The sequence below is a fragment of the Lynx rufus genome, unplaced genomic scaffold (assembly GCF_022079265.1).
Source record: "Lynx rufus isolate CCGP_SWC_20201006 ecotype Redwood Valley unplaced genomic scaffold, mLynRuf1.p SCAF_36, whole genome shotgun sequence".
Taxonomy (NCBI): domain Eukaryota; kingdom Metazoa; phylum Chordata; class Mammalia; order Carnivora; family Felidae; genus Lynx; species Lynx rufus.
Genome location: NW_025814852.1, coordinates 975,064 through 998,768, shown reverse-complemented (window position 1 = coordinate 998,768; position 23,705 = coordinate 975,064). Strand labels below are relative to the sequence as shown.

Genomic DNA, 23,705 nt, shown 5'->3' with positions numbered 1-23,705 from the left:
CCGCAGGGCCCCTACTGGCTGTCCCTCACCTGGCTGCACATCTGGGGGCCCCGGGGGGTGGGGGGGTGGCGTGCACACTCAGCCCTTTGTGCTCTGATAAGGGGGCCCCTGGGCTGCTGCCCCCATTTATGGCCTGATTGCTCCTCTCCACCCCTCCTGTGTCCAAGGACATCTGGGAGGAAACTCTTTGATGAGCCCTTGCGCAAGGAGTTAGCACCAGGTCCCCCAGGGCCAGCTGACATCAGTGTCCCCTCGTGATCTGCCGTTTGAAGTCACGTGAAGTTTCCCAGACCCCTTGTGAGACCGGGTCCCATGGCACCCGCCCTGCAGCCACAGGCTCTGAGGGTTCAGGCTTGGAGCCGGGAGCCCCCCCCCCAGGACCCCCTCCTCTCCTCCCAGTGCAGGGCTGAGGGGGGACGAGCTGTGGCAAGTGGATGTGTGGATGAGGGGACAGCCGAGCACAGCTGTCTCTGTGGCTCCCCGTGAGCACGGGTGCCATCTTGGCGCAGGCCTTCCGTGAGCTCACGGTGGCCTCTCCAGGCTGTTGTGACCACATCTTAGTGATGAGGAGACAGGATCTGGTAAGACCGAGGTCACATGGTGGTAAATGCCCTGTGCCCGGCAGCACCCGGCCACGCTAATCAGAACAGTTGTTGAGGAATAAATGATCGTCCCTTACAAAGGAATAAGCGAACAGGCAGCCACAGACTGTGGTGGGGAAGGACGAAGTCCCTGGTCACTTGGGGCCGGGAGGCACGGAACGTGGGGCTGGGGGCACAGGTGGGGGGGTGCGTGCTGGGCTCCTGCCCCAGCTCTGGGAGACAAAGCCCGAGTGGGTGCTTCCTCTGGTGGGGCGTCCGCCAGGCAGGGCTGGGGCGGTGGGCGTGATGACTGAGGCCCGACCTTTGGTCGGAAGGATCCGGGCGGGTGGGAGCCTACCTGGGCCAGGGGCCCCTCTCCCGGACGCTTTTACAGTCGGACGTTCGTCCTCGTCAACACAGGGCGGGGCCTGCTGACGGGCAGCGGGTACAGAAGGGGCCAGGGCCCCCCTCCAAGCAGAGCAGACTCAGCCTGCGGGGCCACAGGCAGATAACCGGGCGAAATCCCCGCGAGGCCGCCTGGAGTGCGCGGTCCCTCGGCCTCACTCCCGCGGCCCAACCATGCGTCTGCCCCGCCACCTCCTGCTGGCCTTGCTCCTGGGTGAGTGTCAGGTCTCCTCCCCAGGAGAGGGGCAAGGCCCTGGGTGGCCTTCGGGGGGTGCCCAGGACAAGCCTTTGGGGCCTGGGGGTTGCCCCGTCGGGGAAGGGGCACGAATTCTGCTTTACCTGGCCCCAGTGTAAAGAGGGCAAGAGGGCCCTGGAAGCAGAGCCTAGTCTGCCACTCTTGGGCCAAATGGAGCCTGAGGGGGCCGGGGGCATTTCCTTGTTGGGTTCCTGCTCCCTTCCTCGGGGGGCGTCCCATGTCGGGGACCGTTGGTCCCATGCTCACAACCCCCACCCCCATCCTGACGTGCAGCCCGCCTCTCCCGGGCCAGGTGTGCCCTGCCTGGCCCTGACCGGGAGCCCCCAGCTGGCAGGACCCAGCCCCCTCCCTCCCTGACCTCTCGGCCTAGGCCTCAGAGCAGGTGAACAGTATCCTGGGCCGCCTGGGATTGGGGGGGGGGTCACCCCGCCCCAGGCCACCCGCCTGTCTCTCTCCTAGCAGCAGGGCCCCCAGGCCGGGCCTGGGTCCCCAACGACTGCAGGGCCCCCAGCGAGGCCGCATGCAACTTCGTGTGTGACTGCCCAGACTGCTCCGACGAGGCCCAGTGCGGTGAGCTGGGGCCCGGTGGGGCGGGCAGGGGGCGGGCAGGCCAGCCCTCTGCAGACAGCCCTGAGCCCCCCGCTTTCCAGGTTACCACGGGGTCTCGCCCGCCCCGGGCGCCCCCTTCGCCTGTGACTTCGAGCGAGACTCCTGCGGCTGGCGGGACATCAGCACCTCAGGCTACAGGTGGCTGCGAGACCGGGCAGGAGCCACACTGGAGCCTCTGGGGCCGCGCTCAGACCACACTCTCGGCACAGACCTCGGTGAGGCCCTGGCGGGTGTCCGTGACGCCCCCTCCCCCCTTCACTTCCAGCCCCATTTCCTGACCTCTCTGCCGGCCAGGCTGGTACACGGCTGTTGGCACGCACCGCGGGAAAGAGGCGTCCACGGCAGCCCTGCGCTCCCCTGTCCTGCGTGACGCCGCCTCCACCTGTGAGCTGAGGCTCTGGCACCACACGGCCACCGGAGGTGGGTGCCCAGGACTCCTCCACCAGGGTGGGGCGCCCCGAGGGGAGGGACTGGGAAAGGACGGAGGGCCGCCGCAGACACCGGGAAGGTACCTCAAGGGAGGGACAAGGGTCCTAGGGCAGGGCTGCGGGAAGCAGCGGGGCCCAAGCCGCCCCAGGACCCCCCGCCCCCCACTTACAGATGTGGCTGAGCTGCGGCTAGAGCTGACCCACAGGGCCGAGACGCTGACCCTGTGGCAGAGCTCTGGGCCCTGGGGCCCAGGCTGGCAGGAGCTGGTGGTGGCCACTGGCCGCATCCGGGGCGACTTCTGGGTGAGCTGGGGGTGGTCTGGATGTGGAGGGAGCAGGGAGGGTCTGAGCCCTGACTTAAGTCCTGAGGACCCCACTCTTTTCAGGTGACCTTCTCTGCCACCCGAAATGCCACCCACAGGGGCACCGTGGCCTTGGACGACGTGGTCTTCCGGGGCTGCGGGCTGCCCAGTAAGGCCCCCGTGCCGCGGACCCACACACCTGGGGGGCAGTGGGTTAGCAGGACCCAGATGGCCTTGAGCCTCTCCCCCAGCTGCCCCGGCCCCCGGGGTCTTGGGGTCACGGTGACGGGCTGCCCCTCCCCCATGTCAGCCCCCCAGGCACGCTGCCCCCTGGGGTACCACCACTGTGGGAACATGGCCTGCGTGGAGCCCCACCAGCTGTGCGACGGAGAGGACAACTGTGGGGACGGCTCAGATGAGGACACGCCCACCTGCCGTGAGCTGGAGGGGCTGCTGGGGGTCACCAGGGAGCGTGACGGAGCGGGAACGGGGGGAGGGAGGGTACGGGCCCTGCCGGCAGCCTGACCCTGCTTCCCCCACAGGCCGCCACACGGCCACCGACTTCGAGACGGGCCTGGGCCCGTGGAACCACTCGGAGGGCTGGGCCCGGAACCACAGCGCCGGCCCCAGGCCGCCAGCCTGGCCGCGCCGGGACCACAGCCGCAATAGCGCGCAGGGTGAGGCCCACGGGGGACCGCCGGGGAGCGCCCACCGGGGCCCCGCCCGGCCACCCCGGCCCACGTCTGGTGTCTCCCCAGGCTCCTTCCTGGTCTCCGTGGCCGAGCCCAGCGCCCCCGCTGTCCTCTCCAGCCCCGAGTTCCAAGCCTCAGGCCCCCACAACTGCTCGGTGAGGTGGGTGGGGGACACGGGGCCGCCCGACCTGGCTGCCCAGGCCCGGGGTCTCCCTGACCTTCCCTGGCCTCTTCTCAGCTTATCTTCTACCACTACCTGCACGGGTCTGAGGGTGGCTGCCTCCAGCTGTTCCTGCAGATTCAGAGCCCAGGCTCCCCTCAGGGCCCCGTCCTGCTGCGCAGGCGCCACGGGGAGCTGGGGGCCGCCTGGGTCCGAGACCGGGTCGACATCCAGAGCGAGCACCCCTTCCGGGTGAGGCCCGAGGGGGGCGGCGGCCAGGGAGGGGTGGGCGAGCAGGAGGTCCCAGAGGGCCCCCCGCCCCCCGGAAAGCTGGGCAGGGGAGATCAGGGCCCCCCCACCCCCAGGCTGTGTCAGCAGGAAGCTCTGGGAGCAGGCCCAGGGAAGGAGGGGTCGCTTTCAAGGCCTGCGTGGGGGTGGTGACAGGGGAGGGTATCCGGTGACACGAGGCGAGGCCAGGCAGGGGGAGGGCTGGCGGAGCCGACCTGGGGATGACAGAAGGGTGCCGGGGGGGGGGGGAGCGGGCACACCCTGAGTCCCCTGTGCCCTCAGATTCTGCTCACTGGGCACACAGGCCCAGGCGGTGTCGTGAGTTTGGATGACCTCATCCTGTCGGACCACTGCCAGCCAGTCCCAGGTGGGCCCGCTGAGCCCCTCCCTCTCCAGGAGAAGCACAACCCACCCCCCTGACCCCTGTTCTGTCCCCACAGAGGTGTCTGGATCACCTCTTGGGCTCTGGGCCGCAGCCCCCTGGCGCCAGCCATCCAGCCTGCGGCCCCGGGACTTCTGCGAGCCGGGACATCTTTCCTGCGGGGACCTGTGCGTCCCCCCAGAGCAGCTCTGTGACTTCCAGCAACAGTGCGAGGGGGGCGAGGATGAGCAGGACTGTGGTGAGGGGCGGCCGGAGCTGGCGGGAGGCGGGGGGGCCCTCTCTTCCTCCAGACCCTCCCCGACCCTCCCTGCTACTGCCCTTCCAGGCACCACGGACTTCGAGCCCCTCACAGCGGGGGGCTGGGAGGATGCCAGCGTGGGGCGGCTGCAGTGGGGGCGTCTCCTGGCCCAGGAGAGCCGGGGCCCTGGCGCAGGCGCCCGCAGGACCGCTGCTGGTGAGGCCCAAGTCCCCCCATCTGCGAACTGCACCCCCAGAGGGGACCTCGCTGTGCCTCCTCTCACCAGGGAGTGTGCCTGCCCGGGGCGGCAGGGTGAGTGGGGCGGGGGGGGGGGGCCCTGGCAGGAATTGGCTCTGAGAGGCCTTGCTCTTCCTCAGGGCACTTCCTGGCCCTGCAGAGGGCCTGGGGACAGCTCGCGGCAGAGGCCCGGGTCCTCACACCTCCCCTGGGTCCCTCGGGCCCCCGCTGTGAGCTCCACATGGCTTACTATTTCCAGAGTCACCCCCAAGGTACCCCTCCCCCCCCCTCCCTCTGGCCCACCCCGCCCCGAGGCACCCTGCGGGAGGGTGGGGGAGGAGGGCTGGGCAGACCCACAGTGACCCCCTCGGCCAGGCTTCCTGGCCCTGGTCGTGGTGGAGGACAGCAACCGTGAGCTGGTGTGGCAGGCCCCGGGCAGCAGCCAGGGCTGGAGGATGGACAGAGTCCTTCTTGGGGCACGCCGCCGGCCTTTCCGCGTAAGGAGGGCCGCCTGGGGGGCGGGGGGGGGGGTGGGTCACGGAGCCAGCGCTGACTCGACAGCCCCCTCCCTTGTGCTCCTCGCGAAGCTGGAGTTTGTCGGCCTGGTGGACTTGGACGGCCCTGGCCGGCAGGGCGCTGGAGTGGACGATGTGACCTTGAAGGACTGCAGCCCCGTGACAGCCACTGAGAAGGACTCAGGTCCTTCTGCCCGCTCCCAGCCCCTACCCGGGGGCCTCTCCCCCCCGCCCCCCGTCACCACCTCGAGGGACCCTGGGAGCCCCCACCCCGGAGAGAAATTCTCACACCCTCTAGGGACACAGGGCGGGTGTGAGGGTGCTCGGGGCATGCTGAGCCCACCACGGCCCCGCCCTCAGAGGTCTCCTGTAACTTCGAGCGGGACACGTGCGGCTGGTACACCGGCCACCTCACCGATGCCCACTGGCGCCGGATCCAGAGCCACGGCCCCGGGTACGACCACACCACAGGCCGAGGTAGGGCAGGGGCACCCAGGCCCGGGGGGCGGCTCTCGGTCTGGGCCAAGCCCCTCCTGGAACCCGGGGTCTCTGCAGCTCAGCCCGGTGTCCCTGCCGCAGGCTACTTCTTGCTCCTGGACCCCACGGACCCCCCAGCCCGGGGCCCTGGTGCCCACCTGCTCACCCAGCCCCAGGTGCCCACAGCTCCTCAGGAGTGCCTTTCCTTCTGGTATCACCTCCACGGGCCCCAGATCGGTGAGCGACCCTGGTGCCGGGCAGGGCCTCCCGGGTCCGGGGCTCTGCAGGGGCGGAAGCCTTCAAGAGTCGGGCTCTGGTCCCCTCCTACCCCCGCCCCCTGTCTAGGGACACTGCGCCTGGTGCTGAGGCAGGAAGGAGAGGCAGACACGCTCCTGTGGTCTCGGACCGGCACCCACGGCAACCACTGGCACGAGGCCTGGGCCACCCTCCACCACCAGCCGGGCTCTGGCACCAAGTACCAAGTGAGGCCCCGCGCCAGGGCGGTGGGGGGCAGGGCCAGCCCACAGCCGCTCACCCCCTCTGCCCCCAGCTGCTGTTCGAGGGCTCCCGGGACGGCTACCACGGCACGATGGGCCTGGACGACGTGGCCCTGCGGCCCGGGCCCTGCTGGGCCCCCAGGCGGTGCTCCTTCGAGGACTCAGCCTGTGGCTTCTCCAGCGGGGGCCAAGGCCTCTGGACGCGCCAGCCCGACGCCACGGGCCACGCCGCCTGGGGCCCCCGCGCTGACCACACCACGGGGACGGCTCAAGGTTCGCATCGGGGGTGACGGAGGGGTGGGCAGAGGGGGCCACGTGGGGGCTGACGCTGGCGCCTCCCAGGGCACTACATGGTGGTGGACACGAGCCCCCAGGCCCTGCCCCCCCGGCCACGTGGCCTCCCTGACCTCAGAGGAGCACCAGCCTCTGGCCCGGCCTGCCTGCCTGACCTTCTGGTACCACCTGAGCCTCAGAAACCCAGGTGAGGGGTCTGCAGCCCGGGGCCCCCCGAGCGGCCATCACCCCCCCCCCCCCGCCCCCGCTGCTGCTGACCCGGGCTGGTCACTCGGCGTGGCAGGCGCCCTGCAGGTCCACGTGGGGGAGGCCGAGAGGCAGCAGGTGCTCAGCATCAGTGCCCACGGAGGGTCCGCCTGGCGCCTGGGGAGTGTGGACGTGCAGGCCGAGAGGGCCTGGAGGGTGAGTGCTGGGGGCAGGTGACCTTTCGCTTCCGGGGCCCGCCCGGACCACGCACGAGGCTGCCCTGCCCTGTCCCTGCCCAGGTGGTGTTCGAGGCGGTAGCCGCCGGCATGGAGCACTCCTATATCGCGCTGGACGACCTGCTCCTCCAGGACGGGCCCTGCCCTCGGCCAGGTGGGAGCCCCGCGGCCGGGCCCCGGGCCCCCTCGTGACTGACCCGCGGCTGGTACCAGCTCCCGTGCGGACCGGCAGATGCCTGGCCTGGCCCCCCCGGCCCCCCGGCCCCAGCAGGACACAGAGGGGGGGCAGCGGCGCTCACTGGCCGGGCTCCCCGGGGGCGTGGGGGCACCCCTGCTCACTGCCCAGGTCTCCCGCAGCTTCCTGTGACTTTGAGGCTGGCCTGTGTGGCTGGAGTCATCTGGCCTGGCCTGGCCTGGGAGGGTACAGCTGGGACTGGAGCAGTGGGGCCGCACCTTCCCGCTACCCCCAGCCCCTGGCGGATCACACTCTGGGCACAGAGACAGGTGGGTCCGAGGTGGGCAAGGGGCCCCGGGGCCACACACACACACACACACACACACACCCCGGGGGCGCACGCACCCCACCCCGCCGCAGGCCGACCGGCCCAGCCCGTGGGGGCTCCCATCAGAATCAAGGGCCACGGCCGGTGAGCCAGGCACCCTGTCCCTCTCACCTCCAGGACACTTCGTGCTCTTTGAAACCCACATGCTGGGCCCGGGGGGCCAGGCGGCCTGGCTGCACAGCCAGCCTCTGCCCGCCACCGAGGCCTCCTGCCTCCGCTTCTGGTACCACATGGGCTTCCCGGAGCACTTCCGTGAGTGGGGCCGGGCCGGTAGCGACGGGTGCCGGAAGCAGCGGGGGCGGGTGGGGGCGGCCCTGCCCCACCGGGCTGGGGACCTGAGCCGCCCCGGCCCCCTTCTTGCAGACAAGGGCCAGCTGCGGGTGCTCCTGAACAGCGCCCGGGGCCAGCTGGCCGTGTGGAGCATGGGCGGGCGCCTGCGGCACCGGTGGCTGCTGGGCCAGGTGGAGGTGGCCAGCGCAGAGGAGTTCCAGGTGAGGCCGGGCCGCCCGGAGCCTGGCGGTTGCGGAGGCCCCGGGCCCCGCCCTCCTCCTCCAGCCGGCGCAGCCTCCTCCAGCCAGCCCCCTCTCCCTCTGGTCAGATCGTGTTTGAAGCCACTCTGAGCGGCCAGCCAGCCGTGGGGCCCATCGCCCTGGACGACGTCGAGTATCTGGACGGACGGCACTGCCAGCTGCCTGCACCCGGCCGGGGTAAGCGCTGCCCAGGTCACCCAGCCCCGCCCCAGATCCGCGACTCCATCAGGCTTGGCAGCCCGTGGCCTGCACGGCTGCCCGAGGAGCCAGGAGAGCCACCGAGGCGGGACCTGCCCCGCCCCTCCCCCTGCCCACCGTCCCCTCCCTTTCTGGGCCGGGCCACCCCTGCCCTCGGTCCCTCAGGAGCTGAGTCGGCTCTCAGCCGGCCTCTGCGCTCCGCGCCCTCACTCCCAGACCCTGGAGGAGGTGCCCGGCGGGCCGGCGGCCGTGGCCCGCCTGCCCGTGGAGCCCACGCGGCCCACTGTCTCTTTGTGATGGAGGGCGGCTCTAGCTTGAGGCCGTGACCCCCGCCAGGTCTGGAGCCTCGTGCTGGCACGACCCGCCGGGGTTTCAAGGATGGGCCGTCCCAAGTGCCGCCTCAGGGGACAGGGCCGACAGGCAGGGCTTGAGTCCTCGGGCTCACACGGCCCTCGGACCACAGGGGACACGGTAGTGGCCACATCGGTGCCGGCTGCGGTCGGCGGTGCCCTCGTCGTCCTTGTCCTCCTCGTCCTGCTAGGACTGGCAGGACGACGCTGGCTGCAGAAGGGGGGCTGCCCGTCGCGGGGCGAGACGGCGGCTGTGGCCCCCGGCTTTGACAACATCGTCTTCAATGCGGTAGGAGCCCCGGGGTAGGGACAGGTGGGCAGGGCTGACTGGGGAGAAGCCCCCTGGTCCGCTCTCCCTGGCCAGGGCCGTCCACACGCGCAGCGGCCACCCGGCAGTCAGAGGCCCCTCTCCTTCCTCCTAGGACGGTGTCACCCTGCCGGCCTCGCTCACCGACAGCCAGTAGATGACACAGAGAAGACTCTGGCTCCTCACAAGAGGGTCGCCCCCTGCCCCCTTCCCCCAATCCCTGGCAGACAGAGCCCAAGGAACAACCCCTGCCCCTCCCCCAGGACGCACTGAGCCCCCACGCGGTCACCCAGCACCGAGACTGTCACCCACGTACCTGGGTACGGTCCCCACCCCGACAATAAACGCCCTGGCCCCCGAGGGCAGCCCCGACTTATTGGCTGAGGTCTGTGCACCCTGCTCTGTCAGCGGGAAGGTGGGCTCTTGGGGATCCCCAGAACTGACCCAACCTGCCTGAAAGGATGCGCTTGGGGGCACCTCCCACAGGTCTCAATGACTCAGCTGACAGGTAACAGGCAGGCCACACGGGACGGGGCCGAGGGCTAGAGGCACCAGAGGCAGATACAGCGGGACCCCGAGAAGCCCCTGCCCCGGGCCGGGCGGGCATCCCAGCACTCAGGCCGTCCAGCCCAGCCTGTGGGAATCTGACCCAGGCCCGGTCCAGCCCCTGCCTCGCTGGGTGATTCTAATTCAGGACAGGGAGAAACCCCGGACACGGACTGACCAGCAAACGCTGAAGCGGCTGTCAGGGACATAAAGCTGGTCTGGTGAGGAAACGCCCTGCTTTGTCCGTGATTCCACATAAAGGTCCCACGTCCACTGTCCCATGGTAAAGGGTCCGTGCCATAAGTGTCCCCGAGCTCACCATCCCGTGGGCAAATCCGAGTGGTCCCCAGAATGATGTGTCTCAGAGGTCACTCGGTGCCCTGGGGATGCTGCTGAGGTCACTGGAAGGCAAACCCAAGGCTCCCGCCCTCCTGACCTCACGGGGTCCAAGGATGAAGGCAACCCCCCCTCGGAGGTGTCAAGGCCCGTGGTGTGCCTACGTTCCCCCCTTGCCTAGTAAAACGGAGTCGAATCTTCCTAACCCAGGGAGGGTCCCCGGCTCTGCTCTTCCACAAGGGAAATTTTTTTTTTAAATTACTTATTCATTAAGTAAGCTCCAACCAAACCCAACGTGGGGCCTGAACCCACGACCCCTGAGACCAAGAGCCTCACGCTCTGGGGCACCTGGGTGGCTCAGTCAGTTAAGCATCCAACTCTTGGTTTCTGCTCGGGTCACGATCTGCCATGGCCTCATGAGTTCGAGCTCTGGGTCAGGCTCTGTGCTGACAGCGTGGCGCCTCCTTGGGATCCTCCCTCCCCGCTTCATTCTCTCTCAAAATTAATAAATAAACTTTAAAAAAAATCACACGCTCCACTGACCGAGCCAGCCAGGCACCCCCACAGGAAGTTTTGACACGGCCCTGCCTGGGCCTGGAAGGTCCCACTGGGCACGGCCGTCCTGGGGAAGGGGAGACAGCCACACCTGCACAGCCAAGTGCCCCCTCCTGCCTGGGGTGAGACCACGTTGCCGTCCAGCCCACTGGAGACTCCACGCCAGGGGAGGGCACGGGTCCGGGATCAAGGGGCTGACTAAAGCCCGTGGCCTGTCCCAGCAGACGGTGACGAGGAAGCGGCACCGCAGAGGGTGACCTTCAGGGTCCCTCAAGTACTCCCCAGGGCGTGGGTCAGGAGAACCCTTTCTTCCCTACGTCGTGGGCCAGAGAGAGACACACGCGGGGACCCGGCAGATCAGACCGGACACCAGCAGGAAGGGCAACACGTTTATTAGCTTCTCTAAAAGCCAACTGGAGAAGACATCTTCTCTTCTGGGTCAGGCCACCCCACCCCACAGCCCCGCCAGCGTGAGGTGGTCCCGCTCAGAGCTCCCCGGGGAGCCGCCCCGAGGCTGGGCAGACACCGGGGATGGGAAGGAAAAAAAATCAGGAGAAGCAATACTTTGCAAGGTTTTGTTTGACAGCAGGGTAGAGGGGGTTCCCGGGCAGGGCTGACGCCCCGCGTTCCGCTCGGCCACGTGAAGAGACCACGCTGGCACCGGTGGTCAAGGGGAACCAGCCAGGCGAGATCAGCCGAACGCACTGATTTCGAGGCTTTGTGTTCATTTCGCCCTGGGCCCCTTCTCAATCGGCTTCCCGATATCCTTCCCCCGGAGCTTCAGGCCTGAAAGAGCCATTGGCCCGCTCACCGCCACGGCGCCCCGTCTGGGACCCAAGAGGCGGGGCGGCGCCACAGCGTCCCCACCCATCCGCCCTGACACGGCAGCACTGCCCGCACGACCTTCTCCATGGGAAGGAGGGAAGGAGGGAAGGAGGCGGGAGAGAGCAGGGAGGCGGAGGATCACCAGCAGGCCTGGCTGGGCTTAGCTCCCCACGTGCACCTGCCAGCCCCCCAGCGGACAGGGCCGACGCCCCTCCCAGAACCAGAACCGGGACTCCAGCGTTCTGGGAGCTCCCCGTGCTGGGGGCCATGCTGACACCAGAAAGGAAGTCAATGCCCATGGCGGCAGGGGAGGGGGGGACACAAGTGCCTGAACAGGAGGGCCACTGAGCCCTCTGTCCACAGGCCCAGAGGGCGCTGGCCAGCAGCAGAGGGAGGAGTAGACAGGATGTGAAAGGTGAAAGCAGGGGAAGGCGCCCAAGACGGTGCCCTCATGAGCTTCTTAGGGGTCTGGAGAATTCCACGGCCTCAGGGGCCATCCTGTGCTCAGTGAGGGCACCTGGTCAGAGGGCAGCAGCGGAGACCCAATAAGGGACCTAAAGACACTCACCGATAGCTCTCTCGATCTTGCCCAGAACCTGGTTATTAGGAATGGCCCGTCCGCTTTCATAGTCCGCGATGACCTGTGGCTTTTCGTTGATTTTCTAAAGAAACGTATCACACGCATAGCGGTTCGGTAAGAAGAGGCCACGAAGCTAGCACACGGCCAAGGGAGTCGCCACAAGCACCACCTTCCAGGCAGCACGCGGCCGAGGGCCTTACTGAGCAGCTGGGGCTACACGTGCTGGAAGCCACCTCGTGCTGGAAAGGAACTTACATCCGCCCTGACCCGGCTTCCAGAGAGAATCCCAGGGCCAAGGGCAAACAAGGCCTTGAGTCCCGGCCCCCTCCCCCCGCCAAGCCTGGGAGGACGACCCTGCCGCGCTCACCGTGGCCAAGTCCTTCTGAGTCAGCCCCTTGCTCTGCCGGCCTTGCTGGATCACCTTGCCCACCTCCAGGGTCACCCGGTCGTGGTGCAGCTCCTCAGTCTCCCGGTCCAGCTTGGCCGTGTTCTTGGTGATCGAATGCTGTTTGTTCTGGCCGGCGGCCCCTGGACCAGCATGCGACAAAAACAGAGGACAGGGTTTGCAACAAACCCAAAACCAAGCCGTTTCAAGACGGGAACCAGGCATGACAAGCGAGCTGTGCCAGGGAGACACGGGAAGCCAGGTATCCAAACACGGGGAAGTCACAGGCATGGAGTCCAGAATTCTGTCCTCACTACAGGAAGTGAGCACAGCTGCTCAGCTAAGACCCCAGGCGTCCCCCAGCCCCGCAGCGGCCCCAGCTGCCGGCAGCCGCCCCGACACCCCTGGGGGCAGCACAGGCGAGGCGGGCACCTGTCACAGAGATGCCCGGACAGCGCACCCTCGTTTTGTGAGGTAGCACAAGTACTCACACTTCTTGGAAGTCTCCACATCTTCTCCCCGTCTCTGAGCTGCTAGGATAGCCTAGAACGTCCAGAAAAGGGTTCTGGTCAAAATCGGCTTTGGCAGGGTCTGGCAAACACCGGCTGAGGCCGCTGTTAGCCGGACAGCACGCGTGCGCACAGCAGGTGCCTCTGGAGCCCCGGGAAGCCCGGCTCGGAGCTCACGGCCCCAGGCACCGCTGCACTTCCAGACTGACAAGCTCGGCTGGTGCGAAACCCAAGCTCACCTCGCAAAACCCTCCCTCTGCTATCAGGTACGAGGTACCCCCGCGCCCGCCACCCCCACCCCTCGCTTCCTCACTGCGGACAAGCACAGGCTGACGGGTTCCTCTGAGAAATCCGTGCTCACGGCGGACCTACTCCTCCACTAGGCTCTCCTGCAAAACCAGGAAGGAAGGTCAAGCGCTGGCCTGGTGCAACCTTCCTCCGTGGACCTGACTCCTGAGAGGAGAGCCCAGCCCCCAGACATCACCAACGAGAGCAATACCCTTCTGTCTACGTTTGCCAAAAGTTAACGCAACGTATTTCTTGACAATTCTGACGCTTCGGAGAAGTGACCGGGGCCCTTCTGAGTGTGATACGTTCAGAGATGCTTTCTAGACATGTTCGGGTGACTCCTAGCTTATGGCTATGAAATTTCCTCTGGGGAAAAAAAAAAGGAACAGCGAATTTGGTGTTGACCATGCAAATGATAAGGTCAGGGCAGGTCAGCGACTGCCAGGTGCTAGGGCTGCACCCAGTCCCGGCCCAGACCGGGCACCAGGGCGCAGGCCCCAGGCCCGGCAGAGGTGGTCACTGAAGCTCACAGGTGAATTCCGCATAGATTAACCAAGCTAGAGACCGGTTACCAAGTACCTCCCAGGGCGTGTCATCTACACTTGAAAGACCCAGAAGGACTGGGTCTCTAGGCCACCTCAGCCCAGTCACAGGGACCCCCGATGGCCTGAAACGCGCCTCCGCGATGCTCCACAGGCAGCGTCAGGCTGCCCAGGCATCTGCGGGAGAGACCCTGGGGGCGTCCGTACCGCCTCCGCCCCCTATCTGCACCGCGGCCCCCAGTCCCCGCCCCCAGGTCCACCTCTTCAACCTCACCTGGTCCCCCATCCCCCCCATCCCGGCTGTCAGAGGCCGCAAGTCCACCCTGTCCCCGTCCCTATTTACAGCCTCACCCCCGGACCTGTGTCCCTGGCTCCAAAGACTGCTGGGCCCTTCCGGACCCACCCCAGCGCAGCCGGTCCACGCCCCCACCATCTCCCTCACCCCTCCGTCCTCCCACCACGCCGACCTGTCGTCCCATACCCTGCGGCCGGGCCCTGGCCCTTGCCCGCACCCCGCCTCCGTCGTAACTGTCCGAGCCCGGCCATTTTCCTCACGCCGGTCTCCTGTCTCCTAGCCCCGGCGCCATCCCCTCACGCAGGCCCCTTGCTGATCCGCCGCCCCCTGGCCCACCCAGCCCCGGTCCCCACCCTGCCCCTAGTCCCCGTCCCCACCGGGTCCCCCATCCCCGGGCTCCCCGCCCCGCGGCCGCCCCGCCCGCGCGGCCGCCCCTGAGTCCCGAGGCCCACACGGCGCCGCACCTGCTTGGACTTGGCCTGGGCGGCCGTGGGGCCCTTCTTGCGCAGCACCGTCACCGTGTCCCAGTCGCTCTCGGCCATGGCGGGCAGGCAGGTCCGGCGGTCCGTCCGGCGGCTCCGCGGCAGCTGCTCGAGACCCGGCGACGCGACGTCCCCTCGTCGCTCGGCCGCTTCCGGCGCCCGCCGCCGGCCCGCCCCCGCCTCCCCATTGGCCGGCGGCTCGGGGGGCGGGCACTTCCCTCTTCTCAAGGCCAATCCGCGCCCGGCTCGTCCGAGGGATCGGCGGGCGGCGCGCGACGTGGGGAGGGAGGCGTCGGGGCCGTGCGCGGCCCGGGCGCGGAGGGTGCTCTGACGGCGCCCTGGGCTAGGCCCGGGGACGCTGGCGGCAGGGCGAGGGGACGCGCGGTGGGGACAGCGGATCCCCGCTGGGGGGAAAGTGGGGAGGGGCGACTCGGGGAGGAGAGGGGGCACCGGTGTGCGGGGGAGACCAGGGCCCCTAGGAGGCGGAGGGGTGCGGTGGGGCGATGCGCAGGAAGAGCAGGGGTGCTGTGGGGGAGAGGGCGCCAATAGGAGGGATGGCGTGAGTGGGGAGGGTGCCGGGGCCCGCCGAGAGGACAGGACCGCGGAGCCCCGACCCCAGTGGGGGACTGGCGGCCCCGCAGGCGCTCGGTGGGCCCACACCTAGCTCTCTGGTCCACCTTTGGGCACGGGGAGGGACCACCCCCTTCCCGGTCACGTGCGCGGTGGGGATGCGGAAAACTGGATGCCAAGGGACACGTTGCCTCCTGAGCTTTTCTGTATTTGAGCTCAGTTTCTGTTTCGTGCTTTTTATTTCGTCACCCTGCACGCAGTTTGAAGTTCAGTTTCCCTGGAGTTGCGGTCACGTGTTGCGAAGATGTTGGGGACGAGGGTGGATCCGGGTTTGGTGGGGCCTAAAGCATATGCAATTTGGGGAGGGTCTCTCAAAAAAAAAAAAAAAGTAAAATGATAAAATAAGCTTAGTTACAAAAGTTAATATTCTTGTATAACGTGTATATTTTGTATGATGTTAAAAATGGATGCTTTATTTTACAGTAATTACTAGTTTACAGATAACTTACATAATGAGAAGTCAGTACGTTTTCAAAAGCCGACAAACTCCTCGAGCATCACAAAGTTTGGAAAAATAACATTTGTACGAAGTATCAAATGCATCTCTTTAATGCTTTTGCTTACATTTTTGGCCGTATTCTCTTGGCCACCTCATGACTTTGCAGAATGGTTTTATGAAAACAGCAGAAAGACTCCTCAGACATTTCCCTAGGCCGTTTGACAGAATTTGTACCTCATCTTTGGTATTGACGTTGGTTTGGGTAACACTTGGGGCTTTGCATAGATGCGCTCACCCTTGGTGGCATTGCTATGGCTCCCTGCTCCACAGACGGGAATTCTGACAAATGCAGTCCCCGTCTAAAAGAAAAAAGATATACGGTACGTAAAATTGTGTCTACTGTGTTATGGAATACATTTATCGGAGAAGATAAACGTATCGGGTGCGCGCCCCGGCACCTTCCCCACTCACGCCCTTTATCCAGATGTTGGGGAGAACCAGGTCCTCTGCTCCCAATTTGCAGACTCACTTCTGGTTCAGAGCACAAATCTTGTTTTCTTCCTCACTTCCCCGTGCCTAGACTGTGGGGGTGGGCAATTCGCAGCCATAGAGGACGTACCCACCCGGGGAAGGCAAGCAAAACAACATCATAAAAATCTCCCATAAACCCAACTAAATGCATCCCAACTCGAGATCGCCATAGTGGGGTCCCAAAAATGCCGTGGTCTCCCCAGTGGGCCCCAGAAAGAGTGTGATGAAGGAACAGCCTACCTGGAAAGAGGCAGCGGCCTTAACCGATCGTTAACATGAGGTCCGTGGATTTCGCCAACATTTGACCACGTGAACCCACTACAGGGCCCTCGGGAGTCGTGGCTGGGATCCCGGCAAGAGAAGTTGCATCAGCTCCGCGGCGTGGCAACTGCCCTGGGTGGCTCAGGCCCAGAGGACGGCCATCCAGACCTAGGTGTCCTCTGTCTGCGCGGGCATCTGCCGGTATCCGCACAGCCCCATCCAGCCTTTGGTCAGGAGTCCAGGCCTGAAGCCGCAAAGATTTCCGGTGCCCCTGTCCTTGTGGCGTGCCCTCCTACAAGGACGCGGGTGGTGCAGGTGTCTGCGCCTCCTCCCGCTCACCGGCGCACAGCCCCTCCGGGCTCTGGGTGCTTCCAGTTGACTCAGGGTCCAGGGAAGAGTAGCGTTGGGGACGGAGCCGGAGCGGGTGTCACACAACCAGCTTTAGGAGGCCTGGTAAGCAGTGCGTAAGCAGTGACTGGCTCTCAGCAGTGCCCTCAAGGCTCCCTCATCGCACAGCGTGTGTCCGAAGTTCCTTCCTTTTTAAGGTTGAATACTATTCCGTCGTGTGCCCCTACCAAAATTGGCCATTCACCCAGTCAGCCAGCCAGCTGCGGACGTGGGTTGCTTCCGCCATTAGCCGTTATGAATGATGTCATGGGTAATCCTGCTATGAACACAGATGTACACGTAGCTTTTCGCCACCCTGCTTTCAATCCTTTGGACATAAGGAAGTGGAATTGTTGGGTCGTATGGTATTTCTGTTTTCGAGTCCCACCATCTTCGGACTTCCCTTGCTTCCAAATGAGAAGTCAGGGGTGGGTACCGTCGTTGGTAACATCGTCCTCTGCAAGTCATGTGACATGTTCTCCACTTTCAAGATTTTCTCTTGATTTTTGGATTTTCCTTTCAAGTGCCCAGGTACACATTTGGTTTTTTATTTGGGGGAGAGACAAGAGTGTGGAGGCAGTGGAGGAGGGGCGGAAGGAGAGGAGGGAGACAGGATCCTAAGCAGGCTCTGCACTGACAGCTTCAAGCTTGACCCGGGGCTCGAACTTGTGAACTGAGAGATCATGACCTGAGCCAAAGTCGGAGGCTTAGCCCCCCAGGTGCTCACTTTTGTTTTTATTTATCCTACTCGGGTTTCCTGAGCTTCTTGGATACATAACGTTAATGTTGTTCGTCACGTTGGGATGATTTGGGGGCGCCTGGGTGGCTCAGTCGGTTAAGCGCCAGACTTCAGCTCAAGTCACGATCTCACGGTTTGTGGGTTCGAGCCCCACATCGGGCTCTGGGAGCCTGGAGCTGCTTCGGATTCTGCGTCTCCCTCTCTCTCTGCCCTTCCCCCACTTGCACTCCGTCTCTGTCTCTCAAAAATGAATAAGTATTAAAAAAAAAAGGGGACGATTTTTACTAGTGTTTAGATATCTTAATTTCTCTGTCCCACTCTTTGTCTTGTCTTTCTCTGGGATGTGATCCTGGTAGTTCTGTCCGTCCCACCGTTCTTTTTTCAACCTTTATTTGCCCTGCTCTTCAGATTGGATAATATCTCCGGCTATTTTCAGGGGCCCTCAGCCTATTTTCTGCTTCTCTGATATGGTATTTAGCCCAGAGAAATTTTCCCTCCAGCTGCTATATCCAGGCTGTCTCCACTGTAGGCGTCACAGGAGGTGACATCTGGGCTTCACCCCCAGTGCACAAGGTGTCGTGGGTCTGACGGTTCCAGACAGACGCCTGCAAAGAAGAGGCCTCTTCGAGATTTGAACACGAACGACCCACTGAGTTTGCCTTTGGCAAAGAGCACTGTGCCCACAGTGTGGAGAGCGGGGGCCTGTACGTGGGGCTGGGGCGGTGTCCAGGGGACAGTGCTTTGGACTGGCCAGGGCCTAAGGAGTGGACAGGTGCCTGGAAGGGGCGGAACACCCTATGGAAGCCGATGATGTCAGGTTGGATCCACACACCGACGTGCCTCTTGCTGATTGTTGACTTAAAAGTTACTGGTTATTTCCTTTGTCAGCATTTCGATGGATATTGTTAATAGCAGATCCCCGTAATACACTATGATTGTATTTCCTTTCCCAGGAAAGCTCCAGTAGCTTTCAGACCAGGATTACGTGGGAGGCACATGTTTTGAGACACAGCACGTTTGAAAGTGTCTTTATTACATGAATTATAGATTGGAATACGTTTTGTCTTGGATTTCAAAAGCGTGTTCCCTTGTCTTCTAGTGTCCACCTTTCTGTTGAGATGTCCCATGCTTTCCTGGCTGTCAGTCCTTCCTGAATGATCGGCTTTGTGTGGGTGCATCCTCTCTCGCTCTCGCTCTCACTCTCTGAAAGTTTTCAGAATCTTTTATCCTCCCTCCTTTTTCCTGCAATTTCATGATGTGGCTTTCTTTCTTTTTTTTTTTTCTTCCATTTTTTTCAATGTTTATTTTTGAGACACACACACACACACACACACACACACACAGCACAAGCAGGGAAGAGGTAGAGAGAGAGGGAAACACAGAATCCGAAGCAGGCTCCAGGCTCTGAGTTGTCAGTGCAGAGCCCGATGTGGGGCTTGAACTCAGGAATCACAAAAGATCATGACCCGAGCGGAAGTCGGGGCTTAACCGACTGAGCCCCCCAGGTGCCCTCTTGTGCTATTCCTTTTATAACTTCTTCCTCTCTATTGTCTGTTTCCACTCTCTGAAACCACTGTTACTAAGATGTTAGAGTCTGGCATTAAGAGTCTAACGCTCGGGGCGCCTGGGGGGCTCAGTCGGTTGAGCGTCTGACTTGGGCTCAGGTCATGATCTCACGGTTCATGGGTTGGAGCCCCGCATCGGGCCCTGTGCTGACAGCTCAGAGCCCGGACCCTGCTCCGGATTCTGTGTCTGCCCCTCCTCCCCTCACTCTCTGTCTCACTCTGTCTCTCAAAACTAAATCAATGTTAAAAAAACATTTAAATTCCTTTTCTTTCTGTTCTACTTTTGGGAGAGTTTCGAAATTTATAATTGTTCTACAGACATTTTTCTCTAACCCGATGGCACATCTTGCATTTCTAAGTGCTCCCTGCTTTGTTCCGTGTGCCCCGGCGGGGCCCCCCGTCTCACGGGGCTTTCGCTCTTCTCCTGTGCGGGTGCTGATTTCAGCTCTGTTCGCGTTTTCCTGTGGCACCCGCAGCGCCCCTGCTCTCCTCCCGTCAGGTCTGGTGTCTGTGTCTCACTCAAGTGTGCGACAACCCTCCGCTGTCTGTCACACTGCAGAGGAGCAGCTGGGAGCCTTGTGGCGTGCCGGGGTCTTCCAGGGTGGGCTCTCGTTCAGGGTGATCTCGCTGGGATGCAGCGCTTTCTTCCGAGGGTCCCAAAGAGCAGTATCTCGCTGACCCACTGTCTCCTGCTTAGCCTTACTGCCAGCTTCAAGGGAGCCCGGCGGCCCTGAGGCCGGAGAACCACCGGATTCACCGCCCACTGCCCGCCAGTGAGGAAGGGAAAGTCACCCGGATGTGCTGGCTGGGGAGGAGATCGGGGGTCCGGCTGTCCTTGCACGGATTTCCGGCCAGTCCTGCAGCGTGCAGCCCCTGCCCGCAGGCCCGCCTCCGCTGACACCACCTCGTCCTGCGGCCCAAAGGCTAGATCGTAACAACACTAGCTAAAAGTTCTGCTGCGTGCTACCAATTCCGGATAACGTCAGTGATAAAATACCGCTCCAGATACCTCTTGACTTCAGCACAAGTGGGTAGACTTCGCATCAGCACACTGATGGAGACCTATCTTTGGACACGCGCTGCATGCGTGCAAATCAGCTACAACTTTGTTTCTAGGGGGAGCTCCTAAACGTTGGGTGCACCGTGTTTCCAGCCCCGATGGGATTTTGTTGTCCTGTGTTTAAATAGAAAACCAGAGCACATCGGTGCAGCCACTAATGCGCTTGAGTTATTTGAGTCCTGTCATTCCGGGTGGCCACTTGGAGTTTTCGTTTGAATTCACAGTTTTTCAGCAGCAGAGATGTCCAAAAGCCACTAGGATTGCTTGCGGTCGAGTCACAATTTCCAGAAGGTGACGTAAAGTGGGATTTTTATGACTCTTTGCCAAATGTATCCTGTTTCAAGTTCCCCCTAATCTGTGGCTTCGAGCGAAAGAAAATTACCCAAATTAAGGTTAGGAAAAAGTTGGACCATCTGTGAGCAAAAATAGACAAATACGGCCGGGCTGTCTCTTGAACGTGAGAAGAAAAAGGAGATCAGTCCTGACAAGTTTATCATCAAATTTGCAGATATTGAGGCGGAAAAACGGACTGGATTATAACATCAATCACTACAGCAAAAGACTTGTACGTTGGTGTAAGTATTCCCTTGCTCATGAAAAAATACAACAATGGAGAGAAACTTCTAATCCATCATTTTTTCCTTGTTTGTATGTTTTTAATGTTTATTTATTTGTGAGACAGAGCGTGAGTGGGGGAGGGGCAAAGAGCGAGGGAGACGCAGCATCCAAAGCAGGCTCCAGGCTCCGAGCTGTCAGCACAGAGCCCGACGGAGGACGAACCATGAGATCATGACCCGAGCCAAAGTCGGACGCTTAGCCGACTGAGCCACCCAGGCGCCCCTATCCTTGTTCGTATTTTCTGTCGAACGCATTTCCCTTTCTTACCAGCATGATTGTTTACGTGAGGTTCAGCCAAGGAACATTTGTACTGCTTGCCATCACTGACTATTCTTCGGTTCTGTGCAGGAGGGAGATTAAAAAGGATCCCACCAGTGTCCGGTTCCCCAGCAGGCCGGGAGGACTGGAAAGGCCCCGTGTGCAGGAGGACAAGGCAGGGAGGTCACTCTGTGAGGGAGCACGGGCACCGGGGAGCGACTCCCTTCAGCCCCGGTCAGCGTCAGAGGGTAGGACCACCTAGACCAAGCGGGGACAGGGCATCGGCAGATGGTCACTGGGAGAGAGAGATGCCAGCTGGCTGGAGAGGGTGGGGGCTGACAGGTGTGGCCTGGGGTCTGGGGAAGCAAGGAAGGACGGTGGACAGGTGGGAGGACCAGGGTTGGAGGTCCCATTTGGGCTGAAGAATGCTGGGGTTCAGGGTTACAGCTGAACAGGGGGAGCCCCACTGCAGAGGGCAGCGGCGGTGGGCCAAGGAGAGCCCGCTGTGGCAGGGCGGAGAGACCCTGGGAGGGCCACTTGGAGCCTCCCAGAGACGGGGCTGCGGACCTTGGCCGGGTGATCAACTTGGTGGGTGCGAGTGTGAGCAAAGCCACCTCACGGTCTGCACGTTTGAAATGAGGCAATCAGAGCAAGGTCCCTGGAGAGAGCAGGTGCTCGCGGCGCCCTCAGGGCCCGGGCTGCAGTTCCGGCTGGGCCCGGCAGAGGGCGGCTGCGGACCTGCTGCTGTGCCCGTTGGGGAGGGGCGAGGTGGGCCAGGAGGAGGGCGGTGGCATCAGGCTCCAAAGACGGCCCTGGGGACCCGAACTCTGGAACTCTGTCCAGCCATTAGTTACCGGATCGTGCCTTCATCCATCCAACAAAAACGAGCCAGGAACTGAGCCCCGAATGTGGCCAAAGGGACCACTGCCAAACAGGGACCCATATCTGGGGAAGAGACATACGACCTGATTTGAGTTACATGGGATGTGGGGAGGAGGATCCCTCTTAACTCAAGGCCACCAGGAGAGAGACTCCTCTATCTGGAGACCTTCTAAGGCCTGCAGAGGGCTCAGGGGGTTGCCAAGTGCCTGGGAGAGGAAGGGAGCTGGTCCCGGTAAGGGCCTGGCTGGTGCAAATGCCCTGGGGCTAGACCTGCCCAGTGAGCGGAGGCTAGAGATGCCCCGGGCAGCCTGGGCTGTTTTTTGTTTTTTGGTTTTTGTTTTAAGGTAATCTCTATGCTCAAACTCACAACCCTGAGATCAAGAGTTGCATGCTCTCCTGGATGAACCAGCCAGGTGCGCCCAGACTGGGCATTTTAAATTCTGCCCGTGAGGTTGTGGCCTGGGCCTTTGGCTCTGGGGTATGGTGTGGCATTTCTGTTCTGAGGTTGGCTGGAGGGAGGTGGGTGCTAAACGGAGTAGGGAACCTCTGCGGAGTGTGCTTCCGGGTGGGAGAATCGGGGGTGATCTTTGTTTTCTCCGTGGTACTTTTCTGTGTTTTCCAGAGCTTCTGAAGTGACCTTCTGTTGCTTAAAACACACACGGTTTTCAACTGGTAATATCCTCGGGTGGGTTTTAAAACGTGGGGTGGTGTAGAGTGAACGTGTCCCCTCCTCTTCCCCCCTCACCACTCTTATGACTTTCTGCATCTCTTTCCGAGTCTACAGGGAATTGAGGTGGGCGTGGAAGCTGTCGCCCGCCTCTGCTCCCAGAGGACGCTGTGTTCTGCACATGTGGGTCACCACGAGTGACTTCGGCACGGGGTCACTGCTGGGGGCCAGCCCTGGGCTGACCCTTCAGGATGCCGGCTTCTCCTCCTCCTCTCTGCAGCTCTGGGACGCCCCCACCCTGCTGCTAAGTTAGCACGAGGCTCACCACCCGTGCGTTTCTCCTTTCTGAAGGGGTTGCCCTGGGAGAGGGACTGCGGCAGGTGTGCACTTTGTTGGGGGGGGGGCGGGGGGCGCCCCTCCCGGCCGGCCTTTCTAGAAAGGTTCTGTCAGATGACGGTACAGTGAGAGCAAACCCGGTGTCTTTCGGAAGCTGCTGCCCAGGGGGAGCCTTCTCATGTCTGAGAAACGAGACAGGACAGAAACTGGGTTGTGTTTGGTAAGGGAGCCCGTCCTTAGTGGGGGGCCTTTCCTCTGGGGACAGTGCTGGGCACAGGAGGGACCTCCCGTGTCCGGATCCCGAGCGGGGGCCTGGGTCAGCCCTCCTGCCTCAGGCCCCACCACACAAGCCCGAGTAAAGGACATGAGGCCTCTGAGAGGAGCACCCTGTTGGGAGAGGAGGTGCCGCATTCACAGGTGTCCCTGGGCACAGATGACCCCGGGGGAAAGGAGAACAGAGGGGCTGCCTGCCCTCTGGAGCTCGGGCCATCGAGTGGAGTGAGCGCGGGAGTCCAGAGACTCACTAGCAGCCGATGGACCCTCCTGCCCCGGAGCAGCCAGTGTTCACGCCGCAGCACGAACCCCAATCTGCAGCCGGCCCATGCCTCTCTCTGGGGGGCGCTGAGGTCCATGACGGTGGCCTTCTGCGGCCTCCCAGACCCCAGCCTTCAGGGAGCAGGGCGAGCACGGTGCGGGCCTTCCTGGGGCTGCTTGGGGCTGTCCCGGGCCCTCCCTGGGCCCTCCCACCATGGCTGCCTCGGGTGGAGTTTTGCTTTCCTTTCGGCAGGAAGGAACCTGAGTGGGAATCCCCTGAGCCGCCCGACGACCAAAGTGACTCACCCCTTTCCAGCAAGCCGGGACTGAGGTGTCCCCAGACCGAGCAGGCCGGTGGGGGCGGGTCGGCCACTTCCCAGTCGGGGCTGGGCCAGGGCTTCCTCCCCCTGTTCTTAGCGCTGCAAGCCCCAAAGGCCTGCTTTCATCAGAATCCAAGGTTTTAAAAACGTGTGTGTGAAAATCCCTGGAAACAGCCAAGTCTAAAAGCACCTTCAGGCTAAAACCACCGGCAGGTACTTTAAGATTGCTCAGCCCTTTGGGCACCAAGGTCTGCAGGGGGTTGCCTGCCCAGGAGGCAAGAGCTTGGCCGGGGACGTCTCTCCTGGACTCTGGGGCCTCTCTCAGGCTTCTGCGCTGTCCCCGATCCTGCAAGAGTGAGGTCTGACAGTCTCTGGAACCTGCTGCAGAAAGTAGCCAATTAGGA

At 63.0% G+C, this 23,705-nt stretch overlaps 2 protein-coding genes across 2 annotated transcripts; one reads left to right on the top strand and one right to left on the bottom strand.

The window, feature by feature from the left end:
- The first annotated feature begins 1,160 nt into the window (after positions 1-1,160).
- MAMDC4 (MAM domain containing 4) lies at positions 1,161-9,103 on the top strand. Its single transcript, XM_047093704.1, is given in 29 exon segments — positions 1,161-1,200; positions 1,702-1,812; positions 1,893-2,066; positions 2,146-2,271; positions 2,452-2,582; positions 2,666-2,750; positions 2,892-3,017; positions 3,124-3,258; positions 3,340-3,428; positions 3,512-3,685; positions 4,004-4,088; positions 4,162-4,341; positions 4,429-4,557; positions 4,719-4,850; positions 4,954-5,277; positions 5,454-5,570; positions 5,673-5,807; positions 5,916-6,052; positions 6,121-6,340; positions 6,410-6,447; positions 6,449-6,548; positions 6,645-6,763; positions 6,847-6,937; positions 7,141-7,287; positions 7,464-7,598; positions 7,710-7,837; positions 7,945-8,053; positions 8,538-8,713; positions 8,847-9,103. Coding segments are annotated over 29 exon segments (3,735 nt in total). The 3' UTR covers positions 8,889-9,103.
- A 1,441-nt stretch (positions 9,104-10,544) lies between these two features.
- EDF1 (endothelial differentiation related factor 1) lies at positions 10,545-14,225 on the bottom strand. Its single transcript, XM_047093857.1, has 5 exons — positions 14,057-14,225; positions 12,450-12,501; positions 11,941-12,101; positions 11,562-11,655; positions 10,545-10,954 (listed from the first exon to the last, which is right to left on the bottom strand). The coding sequence occupies exons 1-5, from the start codon at positions 14,132-14,134 to the stop codon at positions 10,893-10,895; spliced, it is 447 nt and encodes a 148-aa protein (XP_046949813.1). The 5' UTR covers positions 14,135-14,225; the 3' UTR covers positions 10,545-10,892.
- Between the last annotated feature and the right edge of the window lie 9,480 nt (positions 14,226-23,705).

Bases quoted from the DNA above. Each gene is read 5' to 3' on its own strand.
- EDF1 (XM_047093857.1), bottom strand. From the start codon at position 14,134: ATGGCCGAGAGCGACTGGGACACGGTGACGGTGCTGCGCAAGAAGGGC. The intron at 12,502-14,056 runs GTGCGGCGCCGT...TGGACGTTCTAG, and splicing joins CCCAGGCCAAGTCCAAGCAG to GCTATCCTAGCAGCTCAGAG. The intron at 10,955-11,561 runs GTGAGTGTCTTT...TGGCTCTTTCAG, and splicing joins CAAGATCGAGAGAGCTATCG to GCCTGAAGCTCCGGGGGAAG.